Source organism: Falco punctatus (genome assembly GCF_963210335.1).
Source record: "Falco punctatus genome assembly, chromosome: 9".
Classification (NCBI taxonomy): domain Eukaryota; kingdom Metazoa; phylum Chordata; class Aves; order Falconiformes; family Falconidae; genus Falco; species Falco punctatus.
Genome location: NC_137589.1, coordinates 30,771,778 through 30,799,036, shown reverse-complemented (window position 1 = coordinate 30,799,036; position 27,259 = coordinate 30,771,778). Strand labels below are relative to the sequence as shown.

The following is a 27,259-nucleotide window of genomic DNA, read 5'->3' as shown; positions in this document are numbered from 1 at the left end:
AAAAGTGGTCTTCGTTACTGACTGCAAAAAGTATGAGTGTTGGGAAGCAGAGAGTGGACTTTCTTGTTAAAACATTTCTGTTCTTTTAGTCTGCCTGGCAAATCATTGGTGATTAAATGATAATCTGATTTGTTTGTTTGAAATGTCATACATCTCTGCCGCAGCCTGCCCACACCAGTAGGACTTTTAGGAATTAAGGAGCATGGGAACATAAACGCCTACAATGTATTTAAACATGAATTAGCAAAAGCCAACAAATACTAAACAATTTTAATTTATGTATTAAGATACTCTAGAGGATACAGATTAACCTCCATTACTCAGAGTTTGTCACTGTCTCATCTCCTTTGGACAGCAAACACTGAGAAACAGACAGAAAGATGATTTACTTTCCCTTTAGCTTCTGTCTCATCTAATGAAATGTCTGCTGTGCAGCTCCCTGGCCGTGTTCCTCCTCTGACAGCTCCTCATGCTTGGCAGGCACTGTTTTCTCTCATGGTTGAAGCTCACGGTTGTCTGAGATCTTTGCTAAATGAGTTGAAGCTGAGCCTTGCTTTGCCATCAGGCAGAGGCCCTGGGCTAAAAGGTGACTTATCTGAGAAAGGAGAAGTCCCACAGAGTGAGCTTGCTGGGTTTGCTGTCCCACGGCAAAGGGGAGAAGCTTTTAGAAGAGCCTTTGCATCGTGGGTGCCACAGGGATGAGGTCCTGCAACTGAATGGATCACTTTTGAGGGGGAGCTGTGCAGAAGCCAAGTCGCAGCCTTGCAGCCCCTCTGTTGATGCCACATTACTCTGCAAACTCTCCTTGGTTCCTGCAGGAGGCTTCTGCTGAATTGCTGGATCTTCATGGAAGATGCAGGAGAAACCCTTTGGGCCAGATGCAAATCAAACTGAATGAGAAGTATGGCTAAAGAGAACGACACAGTCCATTGCAGGTGCACCTAGTCACCTCCAGTCTTCTCCTCCACTTGGAACATTTCTTAGGCTTTATTGAACAAGTATCAGGATAATCCTCATTTGTTAAATGACTTCCCAGTTGTGCCGCTGCTTTTTTGTGTATATATGTATGTATTTAGGTAGATGAAAGCACACGCACACTCACACATCAATGTTTATTAACTGTCACTGAATACAGCAGCAAAGTCAGTCCCTAAAAAAGGACGTGCCATAAAACTTTTTCATAGCATTGTTAATATAACCTTCATAATTAAATTAGATTGCAGGTGATGTAAATTCAATGTTATAAAATATTTTCACCTTTCACAAATTTCCTGGCTGCCTGTATCAGCTCTGCAGCAATGATTATGGTCTTCGTTTCACATTCATTGCTAGATTTCAAATGACTAATGTTATCCTGGTGTAATGCTGACGAGAAAGGAGATCCAGACTCTTTCTCCTTTGTCATTAAAAAGTGTGTCCAGCTTGTGTGACGTGCTTGGCACCAGCAATATTTTAATATCATTAGCAGCAGGAAATACTTTCCTTGCCAGTAATGAGGTTCAGTGTCAGCTAAAGGTGGTGCCCCACAGGAAGACTTTAGACAATATTGCTATATTCCGATACAAAGAAGGCTAGAAATGTGCAATTTTTGTGAAAGGTGTTTGTTCAGTGTGGAGTGATCCTGACTAATGAAGAAGGGACCTGCCAGAGCTATTTTTAGTTCCACTCACTGGTTTCACTGCTATTCTTGTAGCTATGGCTGGAAGGGAAATTAGGATGGTGGTATCTGTTCTTGTACAGAAATGGAAGAAGAATGGAAGTATGTCTGTGTGTATATAAAGTTAAAAAGATCAAAAGAGCAAGAGCTGAAGAGAAAGTGAGCTTCCCTGTGTAGCTGCGGATGTGACATTCATTGTACCTTTCCTTGGAAGGGTTTTTCTTCTGCAAGGCCAGGTTTTTGTCTGAGGTAAGGGCTAGCAGTGCCCCAGGCACAGTCTGTGTTGCAGGAGAGATCAGAGTTCTCACTTGGAAGTTGTTACAGTTACGAGAAATCATTAAATAATGCACTTTATTGTTTTGGAGACATAATCCAGTGCTTCATCCTCACATTAATGCTCCTATGAAAATAGTGAAGCTGATAGGTATTCACCTTATAGATTCACCTCCCCAGGTGGGAGAGGGAAAAGGCATCAATGAATTCCATACAGAATAATAGGACATAAAAAATAAACATGGAGTCAGGCAGGGTTCCTTGCTGCTGCTATTGCAAAGCAGCAGCACAGGCTTTCTTCATTAGCAGAAAAGAGTATGTGTACAAAGAGTATGTATACAAACAACACTTTACACAGCCAGAGAGATTATTTGCTATACTTTCTTTGCTTTTCAACAGTGATTTTTTTTCCCAAGTTCTGTTTTCAGAGATTCACTAGGGAGATGAGGATTTCATTTCTAGCTCCACTTTATTTGATACTGCTTTGTCCTGATTTTAGGAACTAAATGTGGGTGTGCAAAAAAGTGACAAGATGGGGAGACATGCAGTACATGGACTTCAGGAACTCCAAAATCAGAACCTGATGAAACTTGACTTTAAAGCTTACAGAAAGAATACAGAAAGAACAAAAAGATGAAAACTTGCCCAATAGGTTGATTGTTAGTGGGTTGTGTTTTTTTTTTTTTTTTGTGAGCCTCATTAGTTGGGGGGTGGTGGTAATTCAAATAAATATTTTGTAATGATCATTTAATTTCTTCTGTAAAAAGATCTCATGCTTTAAGTCTAGAAACTAAGATCAGAAGTTGTAGGTTCAATTGCCTTCAAGTGTCTGAACACACTCTGGATCCTCTGATGATGCTAGTTACCATCCTGATCTCAAAGGGACAGCACTGAGAGCTACTTGCTTCTTCATCTTCTTATAGCTGACCCTAAACTGCTCAGCTGTGCACTTTGCAGTGACAGCAAGGGGCTTTTTCCATCTTCAAACTAACCTAAATGTTTGTTTTCACAATACACAAGCCATGAGAGAAGCAGTGATGGGGTTTGCTGAACTAGAGCTTCTGGCCCACATGAACAGCTACTGCCCCTGTTGGCACCATGTTTGTCATTGACCAGAAATGTGGCTTGCCACATCGTATCGAGGACAGTGCTCTGTGCTTGCATTAGTGGTGTGATGTGGGACATGTCTGCCCGCTGTAGGGCTTGCATGACGGAACTTAAGGGCAAGTACACTTCCATAAACGATGTGCTTTTGCTGTAGAAGAAATGCCAGGCAGATGAAAGAGACTGAACGGGGGGTGGGGGGGTGGGGGGGGAAAGTGAAAAAGTTATTTATGGAGTGATATCTCATAATCCCATGATCTGCATGTAGAAAGAAAAAAACAGTTTCAAAATTTTGCTTCTTTTTCAATTTCTACCTTCTTTAAATTGCATGGCTGAGTCATGCTTCAGAATTAAAAGAACAAGCCTCATTTAAAACCTTCCTGCAGTCACTCACATAAGCTGTAAAAGCAGCTAGAGATTGTGCTGAGAGATGTGGGAGAGCACAGGATGGAGGTTTGAATTTTGAGCCTTTTGTGGCATTTGCCACCGTTGCACATTGAGAGCACAGACAAATCATCTACTGTACTTTCCAAACCTGGGTACCAGCTCTGGCCTGATTTGGTAGGGAAAGATATTCAGCAACATCTCTATCTGGTTTTGATTGCTTATTAACCATACCAGTCCATCAATACCCCATTTCTAATCATGTAAATTGGGTGATTTTCTTTGAAGTGGCAAAAAGGAGTTGCATTTTCTTTTGCAGCTTCAGTCAGGCTGAAGGCTCTTTCGCCTCTGTTTAATGCCACTTTTCTTCACCCTTTGTGCATGCTCGGTTCACCTACAGCCTCTCATAGGATGTTTGTGGGGTGTCCTCAGCGTGGCTGGCTGGTAGGAGATTGCCCTGGAAATGTGTGCTGAGGGCCCTCTGGCAAAGGCTGGGAGGATGGTTGTGTTTCTCTTCTGTGGATTACACCTAGCTACACTCTCCTCCCAGGTCCCTGGGGGCGCTAACATTTGCAAGAGCTGGGGGCAGCCTTTTTGCACAACACAGAGGGAGGTGGGGACGCAACACGCTGCAGAGGGAAATCCCAGCCAAACCCAGCTCCAAGCTGTAGTACTGAGAAGGTCCAGGAGCTTCATTTCAGAAAGCCGGGACAGGCAGGAGGGATTGAAGTGAGCATCAAGCATGTGCGCAATGGAGCTGTTAGGTTAAAGCAAATTACACGTATGGATCTCAGCAGGGTTTCACCTCCTGACCATTTAGCACTGTCGGAAGAGAGGCAGTTCAGGGCAGGACCAAACACAGACTTCACATGCCAAGAGAGCTGTATTGTCAGCAACCAAAAAGCTCCAGGCTGGCGTGGGAGCAGAGCTGGGGCAGAGGACTACATTTTGGGGATTGTGCCTCCCCTGGCTCGTTCTGAGGGATCTCTGTTTCAGGCACCATATAGTAGGCATTATATTTGCATATGATATCACTTCTGTAGAAGAAGCAGGCTATTCATGAGCAGTAGCATCTTCACATCAAATATAACCGCAGACATGGCTGAGAAAACAACCATTTAATTGAAGTAGAAATGACACTGGAAAATTCAAAGAGGGTGCAAAAAACTCCCAAGTGGTTATTTACTCACTGGAAGAAAATCCTAGACATATAAGGCATGGGATGCAGGCAAAGTGCTGGGAGAAACAGAATTTATGGGTAGACATACCTCTGCCCTCAAGACACGTGTCATTTCTGCAGATGATTCCCCAAATACTCCTGAAATTAAATAAATAGTTTGGGATGATCCTTCTGGGTTTCCTCTGGAGTACACAGTGTGCTTGCAAGGGACAAACCCCCACTCCTGACAGCCTGCCCCCCTCAAAATTTAGAGGCTGCTACCTGCCCCTCCGGTGGGATTCCTCCAAACACAGCCTGCCTCTGCAGTGGGTTCGTTGGGTGATTTTCCCCACGTTAAGGGTGCTGGGTGCAGCATGTGGCTATGCCTTGGGCACTGTGCCTGCACAGCAGTGCTGCCTCTGCCCGATTTGTCATTGCCCGGGCTCCTGCCTGTGCAGACAATTTCAGAGCTGGGTCTGAGAGGCTCCAGAGAGCGCTGGGAGGATGCACAGCCATAGCGAAGTATTTCTGTCCTTGGTTCTGCTTACCCCACATCACTTCTCGCTGCTCCCTTCTGTAATTTCTTCCCACTTCTGCAGCAGCTGTCTGAGCTTTCAGCTGTTCTGCCATGAGCAAAGGTGCCAGCACCCTTTAAATCTCTGCAGAAAAGTAAGGGTGCATTCCTCATCCTGGAAGAAAGAAGAAAAGACAAAGTTTGGGGATTGTTTGTTTGTTTGTTTTTCCTAGTGGAAGACAAGTGCTTGTCAAAACTGTGAGAGGTCTGGAGGTTATTCACAAATTAATTAGGCTCTGAAAGGAAAGGGCTGCAAGCAATGCCAGATAAGCCTGTAGCAGCTGCACCCCTGCAGCAAACAGTTAATGTTCCCTTTCGTGTCCAGGGGAACGTCAGGGGTTAATTCAGTAGATGTGCATTTAATAGCTCAATTTAAAGGGGAAAAAATGACACCCTTCTCCCCTGCCTTGCCGGTTGTGGATGGTTTGCTCTGTCTCGATCACATGCTCCCGGAGCCCCTGGTGCTGCAGAAGCCCAGCTGCTCTGCTGATGAGCCGGTGCTGCTCAGGATCCATCCCGACCCTGCCTGTCAATGCCTTGCAGCCCTCACCTCCTCTTTAGCGGAGGGAGCACACAGGATGAGCCCTTGAGCATATGGGTGGAAATTTGGGAGGCACCACTTTTCTCACCACCGTTTCCAGCTCTAACCATGTCTATTTGTTGTTGTCTTTTTTTCAGGGACTATGGATCTTCAAAGAGAAAATCAGGTAAGATACCAGGCTTTTTATATACTGCACGATTACAGAGAGGTCCTTTCTCCCTGCCGCCCCCCCCATCCCTCCCTTTTTTTTAACCTTCTCTTTATCTTGTGTGGCATTAAATTGTATAGCAGTTTAACTTTTTATTGTTGAAGCTTGCTAGAGACAGGCATCAGTTTCTTCCCTCTGCGCTGGAGAGAAGCAGCCCACCATATAGTATTGCAGTTAAAATTATTGCTCTCCTCTAACTGTATTTATACAGCTCCTTCTCCACTCTGAGATGATAATTGTATTAAATTTCTCTCTTTGATTTTTTTATTTACCTGAGCAAACAGTCAAAATGCAGCCTGAGAGTTGGGGCTCTTTGCGGGAGAGGAAGGGAAGGTTTTTCTGTTCTGGTCTGATTTCCCACCCCCCACCCCCCACCCCCCCCACTCGTTCTAAAAGGCTCTGGTGAGGCTTCTGATGCAAAATGTTCTCAGTGCCTGTGTCTGGGTTTGGGCTGCCTCAAAGGCTCTAGCTCAGTGTTTTGTTTTTGAGATCCTGGATTCGAATGTCCTATAAAAACCTGATTTGAAATGATATAAATCCAAATTTTCCCTTCCCCGTGTAGCTCTTAGTGATTTTTACAGATGTGTTTTCAATAGGGACGTGTAATTATGGGCCTCTGGGTTTGGCTGCTCTGAGCTGTAAGTGTCAGGGCTTTCTCTTTTTTTCCTTTTTTTTCTCTTATTTTTTTCTTCAAGCAGCATTGAGCACCTGCAACTCTCATTGACTTTGTTTGGAGTCTTGGATGCTCCAAATTGCATTCAGGGCATCCAGAGAGGCCTTTCAGACCAATAGCAACTCCTGGAAAACTCTGGCCTGTGTGCAGGGGCGGAGAGGATTTTTTTTTTTTCTTCTTCCTTGTTAAGGTGATGAAGAAACACTGCAGTGTTTTAGTCTTTGGGAAGTAAAGGGAAGATGGATGTAACGTACTGGACTCCAATGAATGTCACTGCCTAGATTGATTTGTTGGATAATTATGAGAGCTTTTAAGCTGCAGTGCTGTAATAAGTTAAGTGATGCTCTAAAGCGAAACTGTTGCTTGACCCTGATAATGCTGTGCATCAAATAGCTGTTGCCTTTGCAGGTCAATAATACTTTTGGTACCCTTTCCCTGAGATGGGTTGTGGTAATGAAGGGGCAAGTATGGTGCTGACCTGATACGATAAACAAGAGCATGCTTCATCTTCCTAATCTCCTACAAAGCTTTTGTCTAGGTCGTGCTTCTAGGACCTCCTAAATGTAGTACCAAGTGAAGAGTTTGTTCACAATGGCCTGCAAATTAAATTGGCAGTAGCACTTTCTCTGGAGGGGCTGACCATAAAGGTCCAAGTGACTGTAGAAGGCAGAGCTGAGTGTGGGAGCTCCTCGCATAGTGCCACATCCTGAGCACTGGGGGCTTTGGGGCAATGTAAAGACTTTTGAAAAACGTTGCTGAAGTCTCTGGGGTGACCTGATTTAGCAGTGACCTAGAACAGCATTAGGAAAACAGGAGAGCTTTGGGCTCAGTGCACCAGTTGATATGCACAGGAACTGCAATATATTTGGAAGAGCTGTGAGGAATTGCTTTGGGAGTGTGAGCAAACTGCTGCTCCTCCATTCCTGTGGCTCTGGGGGGAAGTTGGAGCTGATGCCCCATGACATTGGGGGAAGAGGGATTAAGTTGAATCAGTATAACTGAAATGCTATTTGTGGACGCTTCCCTGCTGGAATCTTTGTTGGCCTCCTTCCCTGAGCATCCCAACTGATGTGCTCATCCATCCCTTGAAGGGATAGATGCTCAGGTCAGGCTTCTTCCCTTGGCTGTCCCACCTCCACATGCTGCTGGGTCTCCTGTTGCCTCCTCTCTGCTTCTTGGTGCTTGGCTGCTGACACAACTGGGGCTTTGAAACAGCGGGGTTTAGGGATGCTTTTTCTCTGCTTACCCGGTATGAAGGAGAATGTGAAGCAGCACTCAGACCAAAGTGAGCTGCATAAAGGGACTCTGTTCTCGGCCATCCTCTTGCCTGATTTTAGAGCAGCGGAGGAATGCTTCCTTCTGTTTGGAGCTGGGTATTGTGGGAGTATGTATGCAATGAGTCAGGGAATATGCCAAGGGAGTTGGTAGTTACAGCCTCTTAACAAAGACCAGCTTTATGACACTTGAACAAACGATGGGGTAAATAAGCACAGAATTCCAGGGTGTGCTGTGAGAGTCTGCAAAGATAACAAATAGCTTTGTAGCGTATTTTCCTCCATAAGTGCAGACACTACTCAATTTTTAGACAAGAGACAAATAGGCACCTATACATGCAAGCACCTCCCAATGAATCAGACCTGTGAACACATTTTCTGTCTTGACCAAAGATGTGCTGGGAGGAGGCTTTTGGGTGTGAGCATGGCTGTCCCACACTGTCTGACAGGAATCCCACAGCTGCTGTGTCTCAGGCATGTGCAGGCATGACATGGGCATGGCCGATTGCAGAAACATTTGGGGAATGCCTCTGATGGCCAACATCACCTCTACTGTGACCTCTGCCTTGCCAGTGTGTGTGTCTGCTAGTCCTGTACTCGCCCCTTAGAGCAGGGAGAAATTGGGTAAGTTCAGAGTTTAATGGGAGTTACAGAAACATTTATCACTGCAGCTGATACTGGTTGTAAACATCTGAGACCTTGTGAACCAAGTGCAATGGCATGGTGTGTCCTTAGCTAAACAGAAGGGAGTCTTGCACCAACCTGGGGCATCTTGGCATGCCAGCCCTGAGCCAGGCTTCCTTTTGTGCAAAGTGCTTTATAAACATGAAGTCCTTTACTTGGACGTGATCTAATTACAAATGTTTTAACCTGCAGTCAGCTCAGAGACCCGAGGCTCTGTGTAGGCATGGGCGTTTGCTGTGGCCTGAACTGCTGCATGTGCTGTTACCTTGGATTTGTGGGGCTTTACCTGACATGCTGCAGAGCTGCTTCAGAAAGCTGCCTCTGTATTTTCAGCCAACTGAATTGTTGTTCTATGACCATCTGTCAGTGCTGAAGAGACCTCAGTACAACTGTAAGGAGTGGTTACTGTGGGCATATTCTGTATACTTGCAACAAATGGTCTCATCTAGGTCTCTCCAAAGACCCTCTCTAGCAAAAAGGGAAGGGATTACTTTTCAGACTAAACTTGTTGATCCCATTAACCAAGTGAACAGAACTCATCTGTCACTCAAAATAGGCATTACTTCTCTGCAAGCATTCATTGTGTGGTTTTCTCTTCTCAAATCAAAATAAGAGCAGAATCGCTGCAAGTCTAGTAATGGATATTTGCATGGTACATTACAAACCACAAATTAGGTTAATCCACTCTGCAAACTCTACCAGCTACCATCTGTGCATGGTGAACTAATTAACCCTTGAGACATCTGCTAATCCTCATGTGGCTTGTAAAACTAGTTGGAGTATGTTCCTCCCCAAAGATGTGCCTCCCCACCTCCCCCACCCCCTTGCTGGCTAGGGCAAGTTTCAGACTCCTGGAGTAAGATGATCTTGCTGTCTTCCCTTGCTGAGAATCTTTCTTGGCTTGTTTCATGCCAAAGTTGTTGTCAGATCCCCAGTCATGAAGTTGAAGCGAGAATCTGGGACCTAGTGTTTGATGGCAATAGGGAGTTGGTGTGGGCTCCACAGCTTTTCCACGCTGAATCTTAGTGCTCCTCAATTACTGAGAGGGTTCTCCTTGTTAATGGTGGATTCAGACCCAGCAGCAGAGATGCTGCTTCACCCTTGCTTTCAAAGTTAAGGCATGGATTTCTTCTACCTGCCTTGTAAGCGCAAGGGCTTGGCTGCTGGCCGCTTTCAGTGCGCGCTAGCAGGAGCACTGCTGGCCACCCCCTTCTGAAATCACAACAAAAAACCCTACTGCTTGCTCACTGCCACTGCTCTGGCTGCCCTGCTTTCTGCTTCAGGTGCAGCTAGCTCAAGCTGCTGCTCAATGGCTTTCTCTGGCACCTTGCTACTATTTGATAGGATGCTGCTCCAAGTGAGGGACAAAAAAATTAAAAAATAAAAATAAAAAAGTGTATTTTTCCATCAGTACCAGTGTGTCTCCTTTGTCTAGTTGATCAGATCCTTCCTGCATCAAGCTGGCTGTATTTGAGTACTTGAAATATGAACAGTTAGGTCCAAGCCCCAGTAAGGCTTGGCTTCCTCAGCAGAGAACTGTCCTTCAACTTGGTTCCCACAGACAATTTTTGGACTGGCAGAATATGGCAGCACCCAGACAACAACGTCTGCTTCCTTTCCCTTCTGTAGTCTTACGCTAGGAAAGTTGTATCCATTGGCAAGTAAGTAAAAACTTCAGAGTCCATGGGAAGCTACTTCTCAGACTTTTTATAGAAACATCTGTAATGCTGTCTTTTCCCTCAATGAGGAAATTAAGTAAAGTTGAGAGAGTTGCAACAGTGATGGAAGTGGGGCCTCCAAGTGAGAAACAAGCAGATCATTGTAACAGCATCGAGGGCCCTGGTGGCTGATCACTTTGCAGGATTGCTGCCTTGGGCTTCTGGGTGATGCTGACAGCAAGGGTTGTTACTTTAGCCTAATTCTTCATTACTAGGGAAACCCTCTTCCATGCTCACACACTGAGGATGCATGCTCTGTCAGCTTCAGGGAGATGCCGTAATTGCTGTTTCTTTGAATTATCAGGGATAGTTTTTTCTGCTTCCTTTGTAATTACAAAGGGAAGTGGCTTGACATTGGGCTTTTTATGTCTTTACAGCTGAGCTGTGCTCATCACTTCAGAACTTAACCTTTCTGGTCCTGTCACACCGCAAGTGTCTAGCCTGCACTTACAGCTCCATGGCACATCTCACTTCTTTTTTTTTTTTATATATATTTTTATAAATGAGCTTTATTTTCTTAACTTCAGTTTGAACTGTCTCCTTTGGAGGCGATACAGAGATAATGAATGGTGTGTGCTACCCTTCCTGTGCTTAATCACCCGATGGGGTCACAAGCGTGAGCTGGAGCAGTGATGCTGTGTGGCTGGGGCTGGCTCTGCCTGTAGCAGCACTGAGGTGCAACTGGGTGCGGAGCTCTCTGCCAGCTTCGTAGCTCTGCAGCAGGCACTTAGCTACACATGGGTACAGGGACAGGAGGGAACACATGGCCTCCAGCCCTGGCAGGTACTTTAGCTATTTGTGGGAGATGGCCACAGGGGAGGGAAGAAATCTGTCTCAGTTTCCCTCTCTCAGCCCGAGGAAGCCTGAACCTTTTAAATGGGTTCTCAAAGGGGCCAAATCTAGGCGTGTGTTACTAAAGATGTTGAAAAGTCCAGTTAACAAACATGGTGAATCCCAGCATGATGCAACAAATCTCCTGTCAGGGTGCTGACTGCAGCAGATGTTTTGGGGCTACCTGTGTTGAGTGTGTGAGTAACGGAGCACGCAGCTGTTATTGCTCGATGAATCTGAGCCCAGGTGATAGTGGCAAGGCTAGAACGTGGCGGGTTTAAACTCAAATTTTAGTTTGAGACGTTCTGCTTCAGCTTGGGAGGTTGTTTTTTTGTTGGTTTTTTTAAGGTGGTAAATGGGGATTTAAGTCTGTCCAAGCCCATGGCAAGGTCCCAGGAACATCTTAAATCATGTAGCTTGGGCTTGGTGTCTTAATCCTTTTAAGAAATCTGTGGTAGGACATGTGCTCTTGTTTGTGTCCTGATGAATCACACGTGTGTGCTGGACTCCTTGCATTGTTTTCTACAATTAGTGCAAAAACAGCAGCAATGGACGGGCTCCTTGGTGCTATTTGGCCTGTTGGTGAGGATGGCTGGACAAGGTATTTTGCCAGCCACTATTTTGTAACTTCACAAGCATGTACTGACAGGATTGCTCTTGATCAGAAATCAGGATCTGTTCCCCCGTCATACGATTAACCTTCTTGGCTGTATGTACTAATTACTGCATGGAATTTAAAAACAGCAGATTCTGGCAGAACATTTTGGTTCTCACATAGCTTTTTTTTTTTTTTTTTTTTAACAGGAGGATAAAAGATTTAGTAATAAAATAAGGATAAAGTAGGCAGAAGCATAGCAACCAAGGACCAAACAAACCTTAGCGTATAATTACTAGGGATATACATCTTGGGCCTGGTGCTGGAAGGAGTTAGTAGTTAATGATCTCAGTGTGCATCCTCGATTCAGTCCTTGATGATGGAGCTGCCTCTTCTTATGGTGGAGAATTATTCTTCCTCAGCTAGTGAATATGCTAAACTCTTCATTTCTGTTCAGTTTATTGGCTTTTGCCTGATGCAGTAATTCCCAAAACAACTCATTTTCTTTCCTCTTCATTTTTTAATAAGCCTGTCTCTCTCTGTCTTTTTTTTTTTTAGCAAATTCTTCGTATAACTGAAGTCACATCCACTCTGTGTTATTTCCAAAGCAGGGCTATTGCTCTGTGCTCAGGTGCATTGGCACAGAGCAGGATTTAAGGAAGAGCTTCAGCTAAGTCAGGCAGACTTGATCTCCTTGCAGTGTCTGTGAGTGTGTGACCCAATTCTGCATCTTCAGTCAAGATGTGAATTTGTCCACTCAAATCCCACACTCCACATCCAGCCTGTGGTGTTCTGGCAGGAGGAAACTGATCTCACACTTCTCCTTGTAGACTATATTTTTAAAGTCATTGTTTAAACTGAAATGCTTTGGAGTTCTGCTTGAGGCTACTGAAGAGAAGAGCAGATAGGAGACTTTTTTTTTTCACACTGCTTCAGCCTTTTCTGCTGACAGGACATGTGGCCTGTTAGATGTATAGGGTCGCTGTCTTCTGGGTGGCCCATATGCTGGAGTGGGAAGAAGACAGGACAAGAGAAGAAGAGTTGTTTGTGTTGGTTTTTTTTGTTTTGCTCCTTGGCTTTTAAACTGAAGTGTAGGGACAGGGTACAGGATTAGCGAAAGGAATGTGTTTGCTCTTTGCCGTTCCCAGTTCAGCGCCGATGCTGCACAGAGCCCCGTGTTGGGGAGAGAGGGCAGGGAAGCACTGCAAGTATGAGGTGTGGCTCAAGCACAACCATGGCAGAACAGCATGCACCCTTGGAAATGCCTTTGAGAGCCTTCAGCTGAGTGCTGAGAAAGCACTTGGTACCTTAGGGGATGTAATGGCATTTCTTGTGGTTTTAAGGAGTTCTCTATTCTCCATCTGCTCCTATTCTGCCTTCCTCCTGTCTTGTCGATGGCAGATGGTATTAAAACTGCCTGCATGAGTTTTCCTGCTCTTCCATGGAGAGAGCTGTATAGTATTGGATTTTGATTTTGGCATGTTAGATGAGGCAAGAGAGAAATGCACTTGGGAGCTGGAGTGGAGGGTGATGATCCTCAGCCATTGCAGGAATCTGTACGTGGCACAGACGAGTCTGGCTGGCTGAGAGGAGCAGACCTCTTAGCTGGGTGTTTAGATAACTTAGTCTCAGGCTGGTGAGCACCTGAAATTTGAATCTGTCTTGTGAGAAGGAAACCTGGATAGCAGAATGTGTTAGCATTCTGGATGGATAGCAGAATTAGGCTTTTGAGAGCACTCACCCCTAAAATAGCACTCCCTGAGTGTCTCCAGCTTTGTGCATGGTTTTATAGCTGTCACATTCTGGCTGGCCTGCATCCAGGCTGTATGACAAGCAAAATCTTCACCAGTCTGCTCTAGATGGAGCGGCTCATCTAAGCAGAGATGACTGAAAGCATTACTTAGAAAGGTGTTCAGCAGGAGTTATAACATAAGCATCAATTGGCCAGCTCACTCTGCTGCCAGTGAAAACACGCTGCCTGGACATGCTGATGCTATGGTACGTTCTCTGTGCTTGGCAGCGTGACTTCTTCACAATTGGGATTTGACTTGTGCTTTTTTTTTTTTTTTTTTTTTTTTTCTTTTTTGAACCATGCATGAATCCTAGTGTGTGTACATACCTGTGACTTTCCAAGTGCAACGTCTGGGGCTTCTCCGGCTTCCTTGGCAATGTTGGAGGCTGGTGGTTTTTTTGCTCAGAGGGGTGATGCTCTCAGTTTTTACAGCTGTAGATGTGGATTAGTATTCAGATATTCTAGGCACTTCCTAGCAAAACTGGGAACTGCTACAAAACTGTATGTGCAGGGGCCGTACCACTGTGATCATGCGGGAAGCAGTCCTTGCTTGCCATGTGGAAAGAGTTAATAGGAGCTGTGGCTTCCAGAACAAAAACGAAACAATCCTGGACATTTCTGGGTCTGTGAATGGGGTTAGGATGGGCTTTTGCAGATGTAAACCAGTAGAAAATGGGAACTAATTTACTCTACATTCATACTTTTTAGAAAGTATGAAGGACTGTGTGAGGCTGTGGAAACGCAGCTGGTGAGGGCGTCACTGTGAAGTTCGTCGAGCACACAATCTTCTTGCCCCGCTGCTCTGTTCTGACTCTGGAAAAGGCTCTCTGGTTGTAGATTTCTCTCCTGCAGGAGTGAGTTATCCAGATGATGAATTTATGAGGCATGCTTGAGTCACGTGAAAGCCAGATGTGAACATTTTCCAAGCAGTGTGTGTGGGTCTAGTGTACGCCAGGCAGCTCTGGTTACGTGGCAAGTGGAAGTGGCCTGAGATCGGGCTGCAGCATGGTGCTGGGGAGGCGAGGAGCCCCAGCAGCTCCCCGGCAGCTGCTTCTGACAGGGAGAAGAAGGTGCTGGCTGGGCTTGGCACTGCAGCTCAAGCACATCTGCCCCCACCCTCAGCACAAATGCAGTGCCTCTTCCAGAGTCTGGGCCCTCCACAAGCTGTTCGTGATGCGGCTGAACTCTGCATAGGACTAAAATTAAAGGCCTTATTTAATGCCTGCTGCTAATTCTTTTACTTATGCACTTTGGCTGAATTTGCATGTTTGATACATGCAAATCTACTAGTCAAGTATTTTTTCAAGATGTAGCCCTTTAAGATACTGCCTCTCTAACAGATGGCATGGGGGGTGGAGGTGATGTTCTGTGTCAGGTATATAGAAGAGGATGTATCTCTGCAGGGATGAGAGGTTTTCTTTAAAAAAGTCTCCCAAGGAGGGAGGGTTGGAGACAAGATTATATCTCTGTATTCCTTCAAGGACTATCTCAAAACGCTTCTTTCAAACATGATGCATTAGCATCCCACAGACATAAGAGTAAGGAGAACTTATTTAAGCTGCTCTGGTGAGGGACAGGGATGGCTGCTGCTTGTCCAACGATTACAGTAGCAAATAAATCTGTCATGTGGTACCTAGGAAGTGTAATGGCTGAGCAGGCCCACCCTAGGTCAGGCACTGGGCACAAACGTTGTTTTTGTTTAGGTCCCTCTGGAGTCTGGAGAGCGAAACATCAATGGCACAGTTCAACAGGATGCCTTGAGCGACAGCGCTTGAAATACATCAAAACACTTGCAATCTCTCTGTGCCATCCTCCCATTTCTCTGGCTGTCTGTTGTTTTCTGATAAATTAATTGTGTGAGCCAGAAATGTGTGAAAATGGTTCCAATTCAGATTAAGGCTCATCTGCATTTTTTAATCTTTCCAGGCTGTTTTACAGCCATATTGTAGAGCTACATGTAGACACTATATCACAGTAACTTTCTGATAAAAGTACTTCAATTCCTGGCGAAGGCTAGCAACGTCAAGTATTTCTTTCTCTATCCCTTAGTCTAGTACTAGTGTATCTTGCTGCCTTCCCATTTCGCCAAAGTATCAAGCCCCAGCTGAAGGAGAAGAGACTAGAGGAGAGAAACCTGGAGATGGGCTGATAAAGGATGGTCAATGAGTCTGGGGGATGAAGGGTTTGGAGATGACACACAAGGGTATGGGGGAAATACTGAGCACGGTGCTCTGTCTGCAGATGGGAGCAGAAACAAGCACCACAGTTTTGGGGTGCCTCAGTGACCTTCCTGCTCTTGGCTGTATGGATGGCAGGCCTCACCTTGTCAGGAGGAGGTTGTTCCTCAGCTTGTCTGAGGGGCCAGAAAGGAAATGATGAGGGGAGAAGTGGAGGCAAAATACCAGCAAGAAGCTCTGGAGGAGCTGGGGTAGACTGAGCCTGGCCCTCTGGAAGTCTTCACTGCTCTGGGCAGTAAGGCATCCCACCTGAGCGCCCAGGAGAATGTGGCACTTCATATATACCAACTCCTTGGCAGGATTGACCTCCAAAATCTAGATTGAAATGACGGCTTAACTTCCATTTTCTGTTCTGCCATGCGTGACAAACATCACAGTGAACAAGGCTCTTGGCCAACTGTAAGAAATGGACACTTCTAAGGAACAGCCCCGTCAGCCCACTTCTTGCTGACTTATCAAATACCACTGTTGGGCTGAGAACACCCCTTTCTTCTCTTAATGCTTTCTGTTTGAAAAGCGGTGAGTAGAAACATCATTTACTTTCCCCAGCTCCAGTCTGAGGAATCACTGCCAGTTACTGGACCACCAGTGAGGTTGTCTGGAGTGGAGTGCTGGTCGTTGACTTCTCAGGACGCCAGTATACTTTCAGTTTACTCTAGGATTGTACTGCTTAGTCTCTTTTCACCCTTCCAGTTAAGACAGGAAGGGTGTATGTCTGGGAAATGAATCTGCAAAATGCTCAGCTGCACTCACTGCTGTGGTCCTTGAGTAACTGAGCCAGTAGTACTACTTCATGGAGAAGACTAACAAACTACAGAACTGGTCACTGTTAGAAAGGGGCGGTCTCTTTCAGACGTTAGCATCTCTTCGGCACAGCCACTTGTTCTTACAATCCTTTTCTCAGTATTTTAAGGTGCACCTCAACAGCTGCAGGGAGATTTCAGTATTCCCAGGTGATGTTTAAGATAGGGCTTCATGAGAACAAAAGAGTTTTATTAATTAAACGGACCTCGGTCTGCTACCTCCTATATATGACAACTATTGCAGAACAGGTCATGCCTTTACAATTAAGCTTTTTACCCTCCAAAGCAAGGTAGCCACATCTAAGTGATTTATTGGGACCCCGCTTGTGAGACCCCACCTGCAGTACTGTGTTCAACTCTGGGGGCCACAGCACAAGAAGGACATGGACCTGTTGGAGCGAGTCCAGAGGAGGCTGCGAAGATGGTCAGAGGGCTGGAGCACCTCTCCTGTGAGGACAGGCTGAGAGAGTTGGGGTTGTTCAGCCTGGAGAAGAGAAGGCTCCGGGGAGACCTTATAGCGCCTTTCAGTATTTAAAGGGGCTTACAAGAAAGATGGGCACAGACTTTTTAGTGTAGGGCCTGTAGCCATAGGACAAGGGGTAACAATTTTAAATTGAAAGACGGTGGATTTAGATTAGATATAAGGAGGAAATCCTTTACTGTGAGCATGGTGAGGCACTGAAATGGGTTTCCCAGAGAAGCTATGGATGCCCCATCCCTGGCAGTGCTCAGGGCCAGGTTGGATGGGGCTTTGAGCAACCTGGTCTAGTGGAAGGTGACCCTGCCTATGGCAGGGGGCTTGGAACTAGGTGATCTTTAAGGTCCTTTCCTAATCATTCTAGGACTTGTCTTTGACCCATGCTAACTTCTCAGCTGTGCACAGAAATCATGTGGGGCAAGGGCCACGTGGCCAGAGCTACAACCATGCTGAGACCTATGACCAATATGATCCAATTCCCCAGGATTACTGCAGAAATGTTGTTGGGAGATATGTAGCTTAACAGGCTAGACAGCTCTACAGACACTAGTTTTAAAAAGTTTTAAAGGTCCCCGATAGCCCCAGCAATATGCAACCTGTGAACCTTCAGGAGGGGGTTCCTTCTGGCCTTACAGCAGTATTAAATAACGGATGCCGGCCTCAACGTTGATCTGAACACTTTAAGTGACATTAACAAAGAAACCTGCATTAGTAGCTATTGCTAAAATGCCTGTGTAGGAGGCGTTTCTTTGCACCTGCTGGACCAGGGACCCAGCTGGATTTGCAGTACTGATGTGAACTGTGAATGCAGCATCTCCTGGATTTTGGTAGCATTGAGCTCGTGCTAGACTGACTCTAGCTTTTGTAGATTTTCCTTGAAGCTCGCTCTGCTGTAACTGCACACAAGACAAATAGTCTGCTGCTAAAATGAGATGAGTGGGGCAGTATCGCAAGCATAAAGCATTGGTCCCCAGCAGTCTGGCGCCTGTTCTCTTGCTAGGGGTGGGAGGAGCAGCAAACAAACCAGTCTCACTGGCAGCAGGAAAGCTTCTGGTGAAATCTAAAATAATCCATTTCATGTGTTTTCTTCACTAGAGCAACCGTCTTAATTGTGTCTTTAAAGCCTGTGTGCACACACACACACACACACCCATCTCCTTCCTTTCCCTCCCCACCTGAGGAGCCCAGCTGAACCATCTGAGGGGTCACCCACCTCTGTGGTGGCAGCTCAGATGAGATGGGGTTCAGTGGCCTCGTCCAGTGACTTGCCTGCTCCACCGCTATTTCTGTGTGGTGCAGCTCTGAAGGGGAGCCTCCTCTGTGCTCTTCACAACTGCCTTGGCCCCGTGGCTTAACTGTAATTTATGGACCAGTGTTTCTTTTGAGCTTTTAAAAATAATTCCAGTTGGAGGGGTTTGTTCTGGCTGCAGCCGAAGCCAGCAGCAAGGGCTGTGGGGGTTGGTGTTAGGAGCAGAACTGGGATGCTGTTGCCTTAGGAGTGGCTTGCTTTGAGCAGGCAACTTTAATTTCCCTTCCAAAGGCTGAGATTTCCCCCCCACCTCCAAGTCATCTGAGACCAGCCGGCGCTCAGCCGTGCAGCAACAAGGGAGAGGAGAGGCAGGAAGCGAGGGTTTGTTCGTTTACCGTTACCAATCCCATTGGAAACCGGCTCCAAGCCCCATGCAGAATTCCAGTAAAACTCTGTCCTAAAGGGGAAACCCAGGTCCATTCAAAGCTTGTGTTTTGCTGGCTCGGGCACAGTGTGCTTCTGGGGCCTCTGACCTCCTCCCTGTACCCTGGCTCCCTCCGCGGCTCTTCATTTGAGCTCTCTGTGAAGTGGAATCCATCACTAATGTCTGATATTTTTATTATTTGTAGGGGGGACTCTTAAAAGCTGGTAGCAATTAGAGCTTAAATGTCTTGGAATAAAAAAAAAAATCCCCAAGAAGGAAGTTTAATGCTAAGCAGATGTGCAGGAGCAGCTGAAATATGCTAGCTGTCTTCTGCTTCAGAAGCAACCTCATCCACATCTAGCTGCTGTCAGGCTGAGGCAGCCGAGAAGTGCTGCTGCTTTTGTGCTGCTGCTGGGGCCAGGGAGCCTATGTTGGGGACCTGTGGGATTGTTTACCAGATAATACTTAGATTGCCCCTTTCTAACTTAGGCCAATAGTTTTGACAAGGAGGAAAAAATTACTTTGTTTAAAAAGAAATGAAAAAAAAATTGATAGTCACTAACGGGATTGGTTTTTATGGGGAGTTTGGTTCCTTGAGATCTCACAGGGGGCGTTTGTAGATATGGCTACTGAGTGTCTAAGTTTAAACACCCTCTCTTCCTGGGCAGGCAGATTCAGGGTAGCCCTAAGCTTGTGCTAAGTGCACCTTCTTTGCTCTATCTTTAATTGTTGGCTGTTTCAGCACTTTGCTGCCAACTTGGATTGGGACAAACTGAAATCTTCCCAGTTGCTCCTGCAATATGTCTTCTGCTTTATTTATCGCTGCCATATTCAGGTTCTTCTGTCTGGAAAAAGATCTGACAGCTGACTGAAGTTCATAATCCAGTTCCTGAAGGCAGTGAAGTCTATTCAAAAGCTAATAGACAAGTCGCTGACAACAACTCCTTCACACCTTTTCCTGTGCATGCCTCAAGTCTGTAATAGAAACATGCTGTATATACCCTCCATAAGCTAGAGCACAAGTTACTCTGCCAAATGATTTCCTGTTGTACTCTACCAATGCAGAGCCTTTCATTTTTTTTTCTTTTTCTTAAATGGTAAAGCCAAAGTAAATTACAGTAATGTACCATAGTGTATTTTGTACTGTATTGTGACAATACAGCGTATAAGTTTGGGAGTTAGATTGTTGGAAACCTTCAGTTTTTTCTCCAGACTGCCACTATTGAGAACTTACTGAAAAGTAAATGAAATACCGAATCCATGTGAATTCCGGTTTTGCTCTAACGCAATAAAAATTGTGTGCCTGATCTAAAGAAAGGATTCCGAAACTTCACCATTCCATTAGCACTGAGGAAACGCAGCAGTGTGTTTCTTGGAACTCTGGTTTCCAGTGGAGAGGTTTGAAAGCAGCTTCGTATGTTTTGTGTCATGCTAGCAATTTCTCAGTTACATACATACTAGTCATATACATTACTGATTTTTGGCTGTCTTGATAGTAATCTGCAGGTCAAAAGATAAGTCAAATAGACGAGGGCACCAGTACAGCTTGCTCCTCTCTCCAAGTGACTGAAGGGTGCATCTTCTCTGCTGTTAAACTGATGGGTCCAGAACTGGGTTCCCCATTGCAAATGAGTTTTTTAAATTGCATTTTGGTATTGTTTGCTAGAATTTAGGAAATTCTTAGCCTGTCATATAAACAAGCCTCCTCATCTCTTCTCCCAGGCAATGTGACAGTGACAGCTGCCCTTCTGCTCCCTCATCCCACAGAAGGGGAATGTCTGCTGGTTCTTATGTAGAAATGGGGGCAAACCTGCCAACTTTTAAAATGTGCTTCCAGTGTATTCAAACAAAAAAATAACACTTAACATTTGAAGATTATTCCCAGAATCCCAACCCAAGTATTTACACCTCGTTTCATGGAGGGGGAGGGAAGTCTTTGACCTTGTTGGTAGCAACTCTGTTAGCTTTTTCCTAAACCAGGTTTCTGCCTCATATTCATTGGCTAAAAAATGGTATTTCTAGTTAACTTTGGATGTACCTTTATTGGAGCTTTGTATTCTTTTTCCATTGAGCATTATTTGTCTATTGTTATTTTCCTTAATGCTATTCCAGGGTAACAAAATGCTTGTAGAAACTTGCATGTGTGTGCTAAGCTGCTCTCTGTGAGTTGCCTGTTGGTCTTTTGGGGATCATTAACAGCTGCAAAGCTAAATACTTTTGCAGGTTTGAGGCTTAACAAGTCAAACTGTCTCTTGGTGTGCATTACCTGTCCTATTGGGAGTGAGCTCAGAGCATATCTTATTCCAAGATCTCAAAGTTGGATCACTACAGATCAGTTTCATAAGCTCTGCAAGTCCCCTAAAACATAAAAATTAACCGGGTAGTTCTTATGACTTGACCTTTAACTGAGTCCCTATCGTGCCAACACCACTCTTAAGAAACCTAACATCTCTTTCAAAGCTGTCTTGACTAACTTTAAAACTTTCTGGTATGACTGTTTTCTTGTTTCTCTAATTACTTTCTCTTTTCATGGCTGCCCTCTTCTTGGATTTCAAGTTTGGATGTCCAGTTTGTCTGAGACTCCAAAAAAGAGTGTCGCTCCAGGTAAATTCTCATGTCTTGGTGTTCTGCATGCTATTAAAAAGAGAATTCTGTAGTTCAAACTGTGTGGTTTTGGATTTGTCTTCAATATGAGTCTCTGACCGCATATAGCCAGGGTCTTTCTCTGCTTGTGTATTGGTTTTTCATGATGCATGATTTCTGATAAGCGCTTTGCTGTGATGACTGCTGCCTCACTTTGATGTCACCGCTAGCAGCAGATAGTAGCTTGGTGTGTTGTATCTTCGTGCTTAACGCAAAGCTGCAATCCGAAGCAGCTTCCCCTCTTGTGGTAGGTTGACCCTGGCCACAGCTAAGTACCTGCACAGCTGCTCTCTCACTGTCCCATGTGGGATGGAGGAGAAAAGAGGAGCAAAAGTGAGAAATCTTGTGGGTCAAGACACAGGAAAGAAACATGACACTGTGCTCCTTGTTCTTCTGAAATGCTCTTTTGCTTTTCCACAGTAACTAGAAACAGTTTTGTGTGGAAAACGTGGGACTCGGGAAGATGCAAAATTGTCATGGGCACATGAGACTCCTTGTCACCAGGAGTTGGGAAGGAGGAAGGAGCAGAGAAACAACTTCTAGCTGAGGTGTCAGAGTCTGAGGAGAAGTGGACCAATACAAGGCAAAACCTAAGCTTTATAGCGTAAGGAATTGGGACTTCTCCTGAGTAACCAGTGGATTTCTTCTGCAAACAGTTGTCACCTGACATGGAATACCAGAGAAGGGATCTTGTCTTCCTTCAGACTTAGGAAAAATGATCACAAGCTGTAGACCCTGTGTTTGTACAGGATGCTGGCCTGGTCACCCAGGCAGTTAAGGCCACACATACGTCTCAAGGCAAGGAAAGGTGGAAACACTCCTGCTCCTTTCCATACCTGACTTGGTAAACATTCAAGTTCATGCCCTGCTCAAAGTATGTGAACAAAATCCCACCATCCTCAATGGGTGAGTGCTTGCTTGTCTGAGGTTTATAGTAGGGAAGACTGCTGTGATTTCAGAACTGCTATTCTTGACAGAAGTTGAATATAACCCGGTGTGTGTGTGTGTGTGTGTGTGTGTGTATGTGCCTGATCTTAGCAGAGTAGGTCTAAATTCAGGAGGGATAAAAAATGCAGAAATACCTGAAGTATTCATTCACAGGAGCCTGGTGGCTGAAAGGTCACCAGGGAGCTCAGACAGGGAAACAGAAAAAGGCTAAGCAGGAGAGAAATGTGTTGAGATGGAGACAGAAGAGGTGGTGTTGCTTGGGAATAATGACAAGAAGCCCTCAGATTAGCCGGCTGGGGTGGGGTGAGGCTCTGGATTTCTCTGACTCTCTACATCCGTTGGGACTGTTTCATGTTGCTATATGTAAAATGACAAATAGAATGCCAAGGCTTGCATCCTTCTTGAAGGGCAAGGAAGTAAAATCTCAAACAGATATAAATTTCTTCCCTTCTGCTGACTGTTTTTAGCTAAATGCATGTTGCTAGTTTAGTTCCAAAAAAATCTGTGCATGATGATAGGGCAAACGTGACTAATTGCATTGCATGGTGCTCAAGAAGGTGATTGTTGATACATAGTCCTGCTCAGAAGTCTTCTGGTACGTTTGCAGGTTCTTAGCTCCCCATGCTGTTCCAGTTCACACGGCCTTTCAGTTTACTTCTCATCTAAAAGAATCCACGGTTTCCAACACAGCTAGTCTTCAGTCCAGATCTGCCATGGGCTGTATACTAATGTGGCAGGCTGACAGAGCAGCCTTGAATTTGAATATGATCTTGACCAGTCCAGCGCGTACCTGTGTCCTGAACTGGGGGCTGGGGACTGGAACAGAAGCCAGTTTCATGCTGCCTGAGCTCCAGCTGAGGGCGCGAACCTGCTCTGTGAAGTGGTCACTAACCAAGGATTGCAAGTGGTTTGATTTCCTACTTCGGGAAAAGGTGCCATACAGCCAGATCCTGAGAGGTGCTGTGGTGGGGCACTAGTTTGGGCCACCCCAACTGCCATTAAATTCCTTGGCTAGTCTGCTTTGTGCCGTGTGAAGTGATGTCAATGTGTTGCGCTGCTGAGCAGGACTAGGGCAAATACCAGAGTATATAGGTGACTTCAGCCTGGTGGAAGACCCTGTCTAGCAGCTGTTTGAAAATCTCCAAGCAGTTTAACAGATTTGTGTGCAAAATACTTAAGTATTCTTAACTGTTGCTACCTGTAACCTACTTGGTTGGAATTGCTGTTCAGGGAGCCAACTTTCCAAGAAGGAGTGGGAAGAGGACTCTTTTTTTTTTTTTTTTCCTTTCACCCTCCTGCCGCTAATTTTTCTTGGCTCTGTTGTAGAACCTAGCAGATCAAAAATAAAAAATAAGATCCTGAGACTAACAAGCTCCACTTGGCAAAGGGCAGCACTGAATTTGTCTGTTTGTCAGGATTTTGTTGGAAATGCTGCTGAGGACTGTAAAGAAGGAAGAACTGAACTGGAGAACTCGCTTGAGAGCATGCCTGCCATTTACCATGGGCCAAGCTCGTTCTTGACTCCCTCCCCGTGGGGGTTGTGTTTTGCTGCTGATTTTAGCTGTGTGTCAGACACGTATTCCACTGCTGGAAGCCATAGTCAACCTTAAAGCTGCCCCTAGTCCCAAACTCTTGAAGGCTTATCCAGATCTTGGTTCTTAGAATTGCTAGAAAATACTACGTGTGCCTTATGCTGGGGAATGAATCCAGGCACAGGTTATTTTTCTGCTGCTATGATTGCTGGTCATATTCCCTTGTTGGTGGCAATGCATGCTGTTGGCTTGGGCTCCCTGTAGCTATTTGTAGCAGCAACCCAGGGGGGCAGGAGGAAGCTAATGCAGCTCATGGAGACACCTTCTATACCAGGTTTCTGCCTGTATAGCCAGAAAGATAAGAAAGACTGGAGTTGTAGCTGCTCTTCAGGGAAGCTGTTGCCCCATGTACTGAAGGGCTTGCAGAGCACATGAGCACTGTGGAGTTGAGGAAGGTGTGTGCAGGGATGCTCACTTACAGAGAAGCTTCTTGTACACTAACCATGGCTGCTGACCCGGGGTGAGAGGGTTTGCACGCTAACCTGGCCAGCACTGGGCGCATAGTGCTCAGCCTTGGCTTATTCTCAGGCATTCTTTGCATTTGGACTAGGTTTTAGGCTAAACTTCTCAGCCTTTGGGTCTTCTGAATTACTTAAGCAGTCAGATCCAAACCTTTCTCTTTCTGCTTTCAATCCTGTCTTTGCCTAACAGCAGAGTGTCACCTGCTTCTGAAACTTTTGTGAAAAACCAACAGGTTTGCTTTGTTTTTTATGAAGAGCTACCTGGCCAAACTCAGGGAAGAACTACAGAAATTACAGTGTAGTAATAACACATTTGATAGACTTATCCAAACATTTGTTTTCATCTGTAATGAGGCAAGGGGACTTTTGCCAGTATTGCTTTATTGCTGAGACCTGGACCGGACTTGCACTGAATTCCTTTAGTTACTATGGGTGATTCTGACCTTTGTCTCTGTCCCTAAATTTTTGTGGCTCAGAATGGCTACACCAAGAGCAGTTGAACACTGCTAGAATTGAGGGGGATTCCTGTCTGGCAGAAGGGATGGAAACTAATCCCTTTTCCTGTTGCCACAACCTGTGGGTGGCCTTTTACCTCCAATAATTGATGTGTAAATATAGCCTGAATTTTGGTAAGTGGGAAGGGGCTGAAGAGTGACAGGCTGGAGTCCTGGAATATCCAGGAGATGAGTCAAAGGCCTGATTGCTAAGGGCACAGGCGTGAAAAAGGGCACAGAATGAAAAAAAAGAATGAACAAACAAGCAAACAAAAATCCAGAACAACAAAACCCCACGACACTGAATAGAAAAGAGATCCTAGGCTTAGAAACGTGGGTTTGATCTGACTTGTGTTGTCCCAAAGGAGATTTGTAGGAGGCTTCATCAGTCTCGTCCCATTGCTTACTCTAGGAACTGGTTATTTTAGGAACTGCTTTTCCAAGACCCCTGTGAGATTGTGAGCTCATGTGCTTTACGTGGTAAAGTCTGCTTTTGATCTTGTGTGCAACAGACACTTAACCCAATTTTTAGGCAGACCTAAGCTCTCTATTTTAAAATCCTTGGGGGTAGATCACTGGTGGAAGGCTCAAAGAAAACATGCCATTTTAATATGTTTATTTATCATAGTGATGTGGTCCTTCTGGTAAGAAAGAAAAGTAGAGCTTTCAGGGGAAGAAAATCCCTGTGTTTAGAGCTGGGCATATGATTGTTGTGAGGGCATGGACTGATGTGAGGGTTTTAAGTAGGTTTGCTGCTCTTCTGGGTATTCTTTTTTTATCTATCCCCCGCCTCCTTCCCCAAAAGGAGTTTTCCAGAGATATATAAAGGCTTGCCCTTCAAGAATTGGCTTTAACAAGAAACCACAGCTCTAGATCCAAGCTACCACTATTACTCCTCCCTATGTACAGAGAAGTGCAGAGCTCTGACTTTATCATATGGAATGCCATGACACTTGGGGATGCTTTCTGCCAGACACCCCTGCATGCAGACCCTGCACGTGTCCTCAGCAGTGTGCCCGGGTCGGAAGAGCTGGACTACCTGCCAGTTGGTTGTTCAGCCGTGAATCATCCTTATGGCGTTCACTGACCGTTTCTGTGGTTTTGGCTTCTTCCACGAAACTTCCACTGACCAGCCCAGTACTAATTCATTTAGTCTGAATCTGTAAACACTTGATTGATAATCATAAAAGGGCAATATAAAAGCCTGTGCACTGTACGGATTAAAAGAGCAGACATGTTTATAGCCTGATAACAACGGCATACTCTGGCAAAGATCAGGAGTCTCAGATTTCCATATCCAGATGATTTTATTTTTGGAGTCCAGTTGGTGGTTTTAATTTTTGGCTATTGCAAAACCATCATAGGTCTTAGCTGTTGCAACACAGGAGGAGGAGGAGGAAGACGTTGCTTGGAACGGGTGCTCTGCGCTCTTATTTAGGAGGCTTTCCCAGTAGTTGCTGGTCTCGTGAGTACAGTGGGAGGAATGACGCTCCCTCCTCACTGCCCAGTGAGGGGGACAGGGTGCAACTGTGTCACTTAGTGCCAGCTCTGAGGGGCATGGACAAGCTCCGATGACATTTCTGCCCAGCCCAAGGAAAGGGGTTGCTGAGGTGAGGAGCGGGAGGATTGTAAAGTGGAGCCCTATGGAGAGGAGGAGGGGTATCCTCAAGACTTTAACCAGGAAACGGACTCGCGGCAAAAAGAAATGGAGAGGCAAGCAAACTCTTACTTCAGCCAGCAATCTATCATGCGCTTTGCTCTGGGGAGGGCTTGCAAGTTGGAGCTAAATCAAAATACTAATTCTGCTTTTTTTGTGGGAGAGGAGGGGGGAACTTCACCTGGCACATCAGCCTTATCCTATCCTCTGCTCTCTGTTTCTCCTGCCTGGACTGAAGAGGCTTTTAAAAAAGTGGGGCTGCAGTGTCGGGAGCAGCACAGCATGCATGTGAGCTTGCTGGGGAACTCGTGCCACTCTGTATCCCTCCTGCCTGGCGTGCTTCACACGGAGCAGGCTGTTAGTCTTCAATGTAATGCTGTGTCCTGTGTCTCAAATTAGATCTGAATCAATTGGCAAGGATGCAGAAGCGCTCACGGCAGCGGGTGTTAATTGGTGCTGTGCTCTCTGTGGGGCTGCCTGTCTTGTTCTCTTGAGAATCCCCTTTGGGAGGGGAACCTGCAGTCTGACTTAACATACCAGCAATACTGTGGGCATCCTGAGTGTCTTTGAGGAGTAATTCATATAAAGATGCTTGTGGGGAATGGAAGGCTGAGGAGGGGTTAAAGTGCCTGAAGGGAGTATAGTAACAACCTAAACTAGGCTACCCAGAAGATGTTTAAGGCTTTTGATTACTGGGAGGAGCTGTGTCTCTGTCTTCCTTCCTCCTTTCCTTCTTTCTTTACTGTTACTGAAGTCTTTCCCACTGTGCAGTACCTAATCCTGGGCAAGCATCAGTCTGGCAGCTG

The 27,259-nt window shown here is 45.5% G+C and overlaps 1 protein-coding gene across 3 annotated transcripts in view; it reads left to right on the top strand.

The window, feature by feature from the left end:
• The window catches only part of SH3PXD2A (SH3 and PX domains 2A), a 272,067-nt gene that overhangs the window by 166,105 nt on the left and 78,703 nt on the right, over positions 1-27,259 (top strand). Inside the window, exon 6 of one of the 3 annotated variants that reach the window (XM_080402560.1) lies at positions 5,830-5,858. In XM_080402560.1, the coding sequence (XP_080258686.1) occupies positions 5,830-5,858 (29 nt within the window). Of the gene's footprint in view, positions 1-5,829; positions 5,859-22,349; positions 26,510-27,259 lie in introns of those variants that run through there. The other 2 variants (XM_080402563.1, XM_080402561.1) reach the window with 2 other exon arrangements.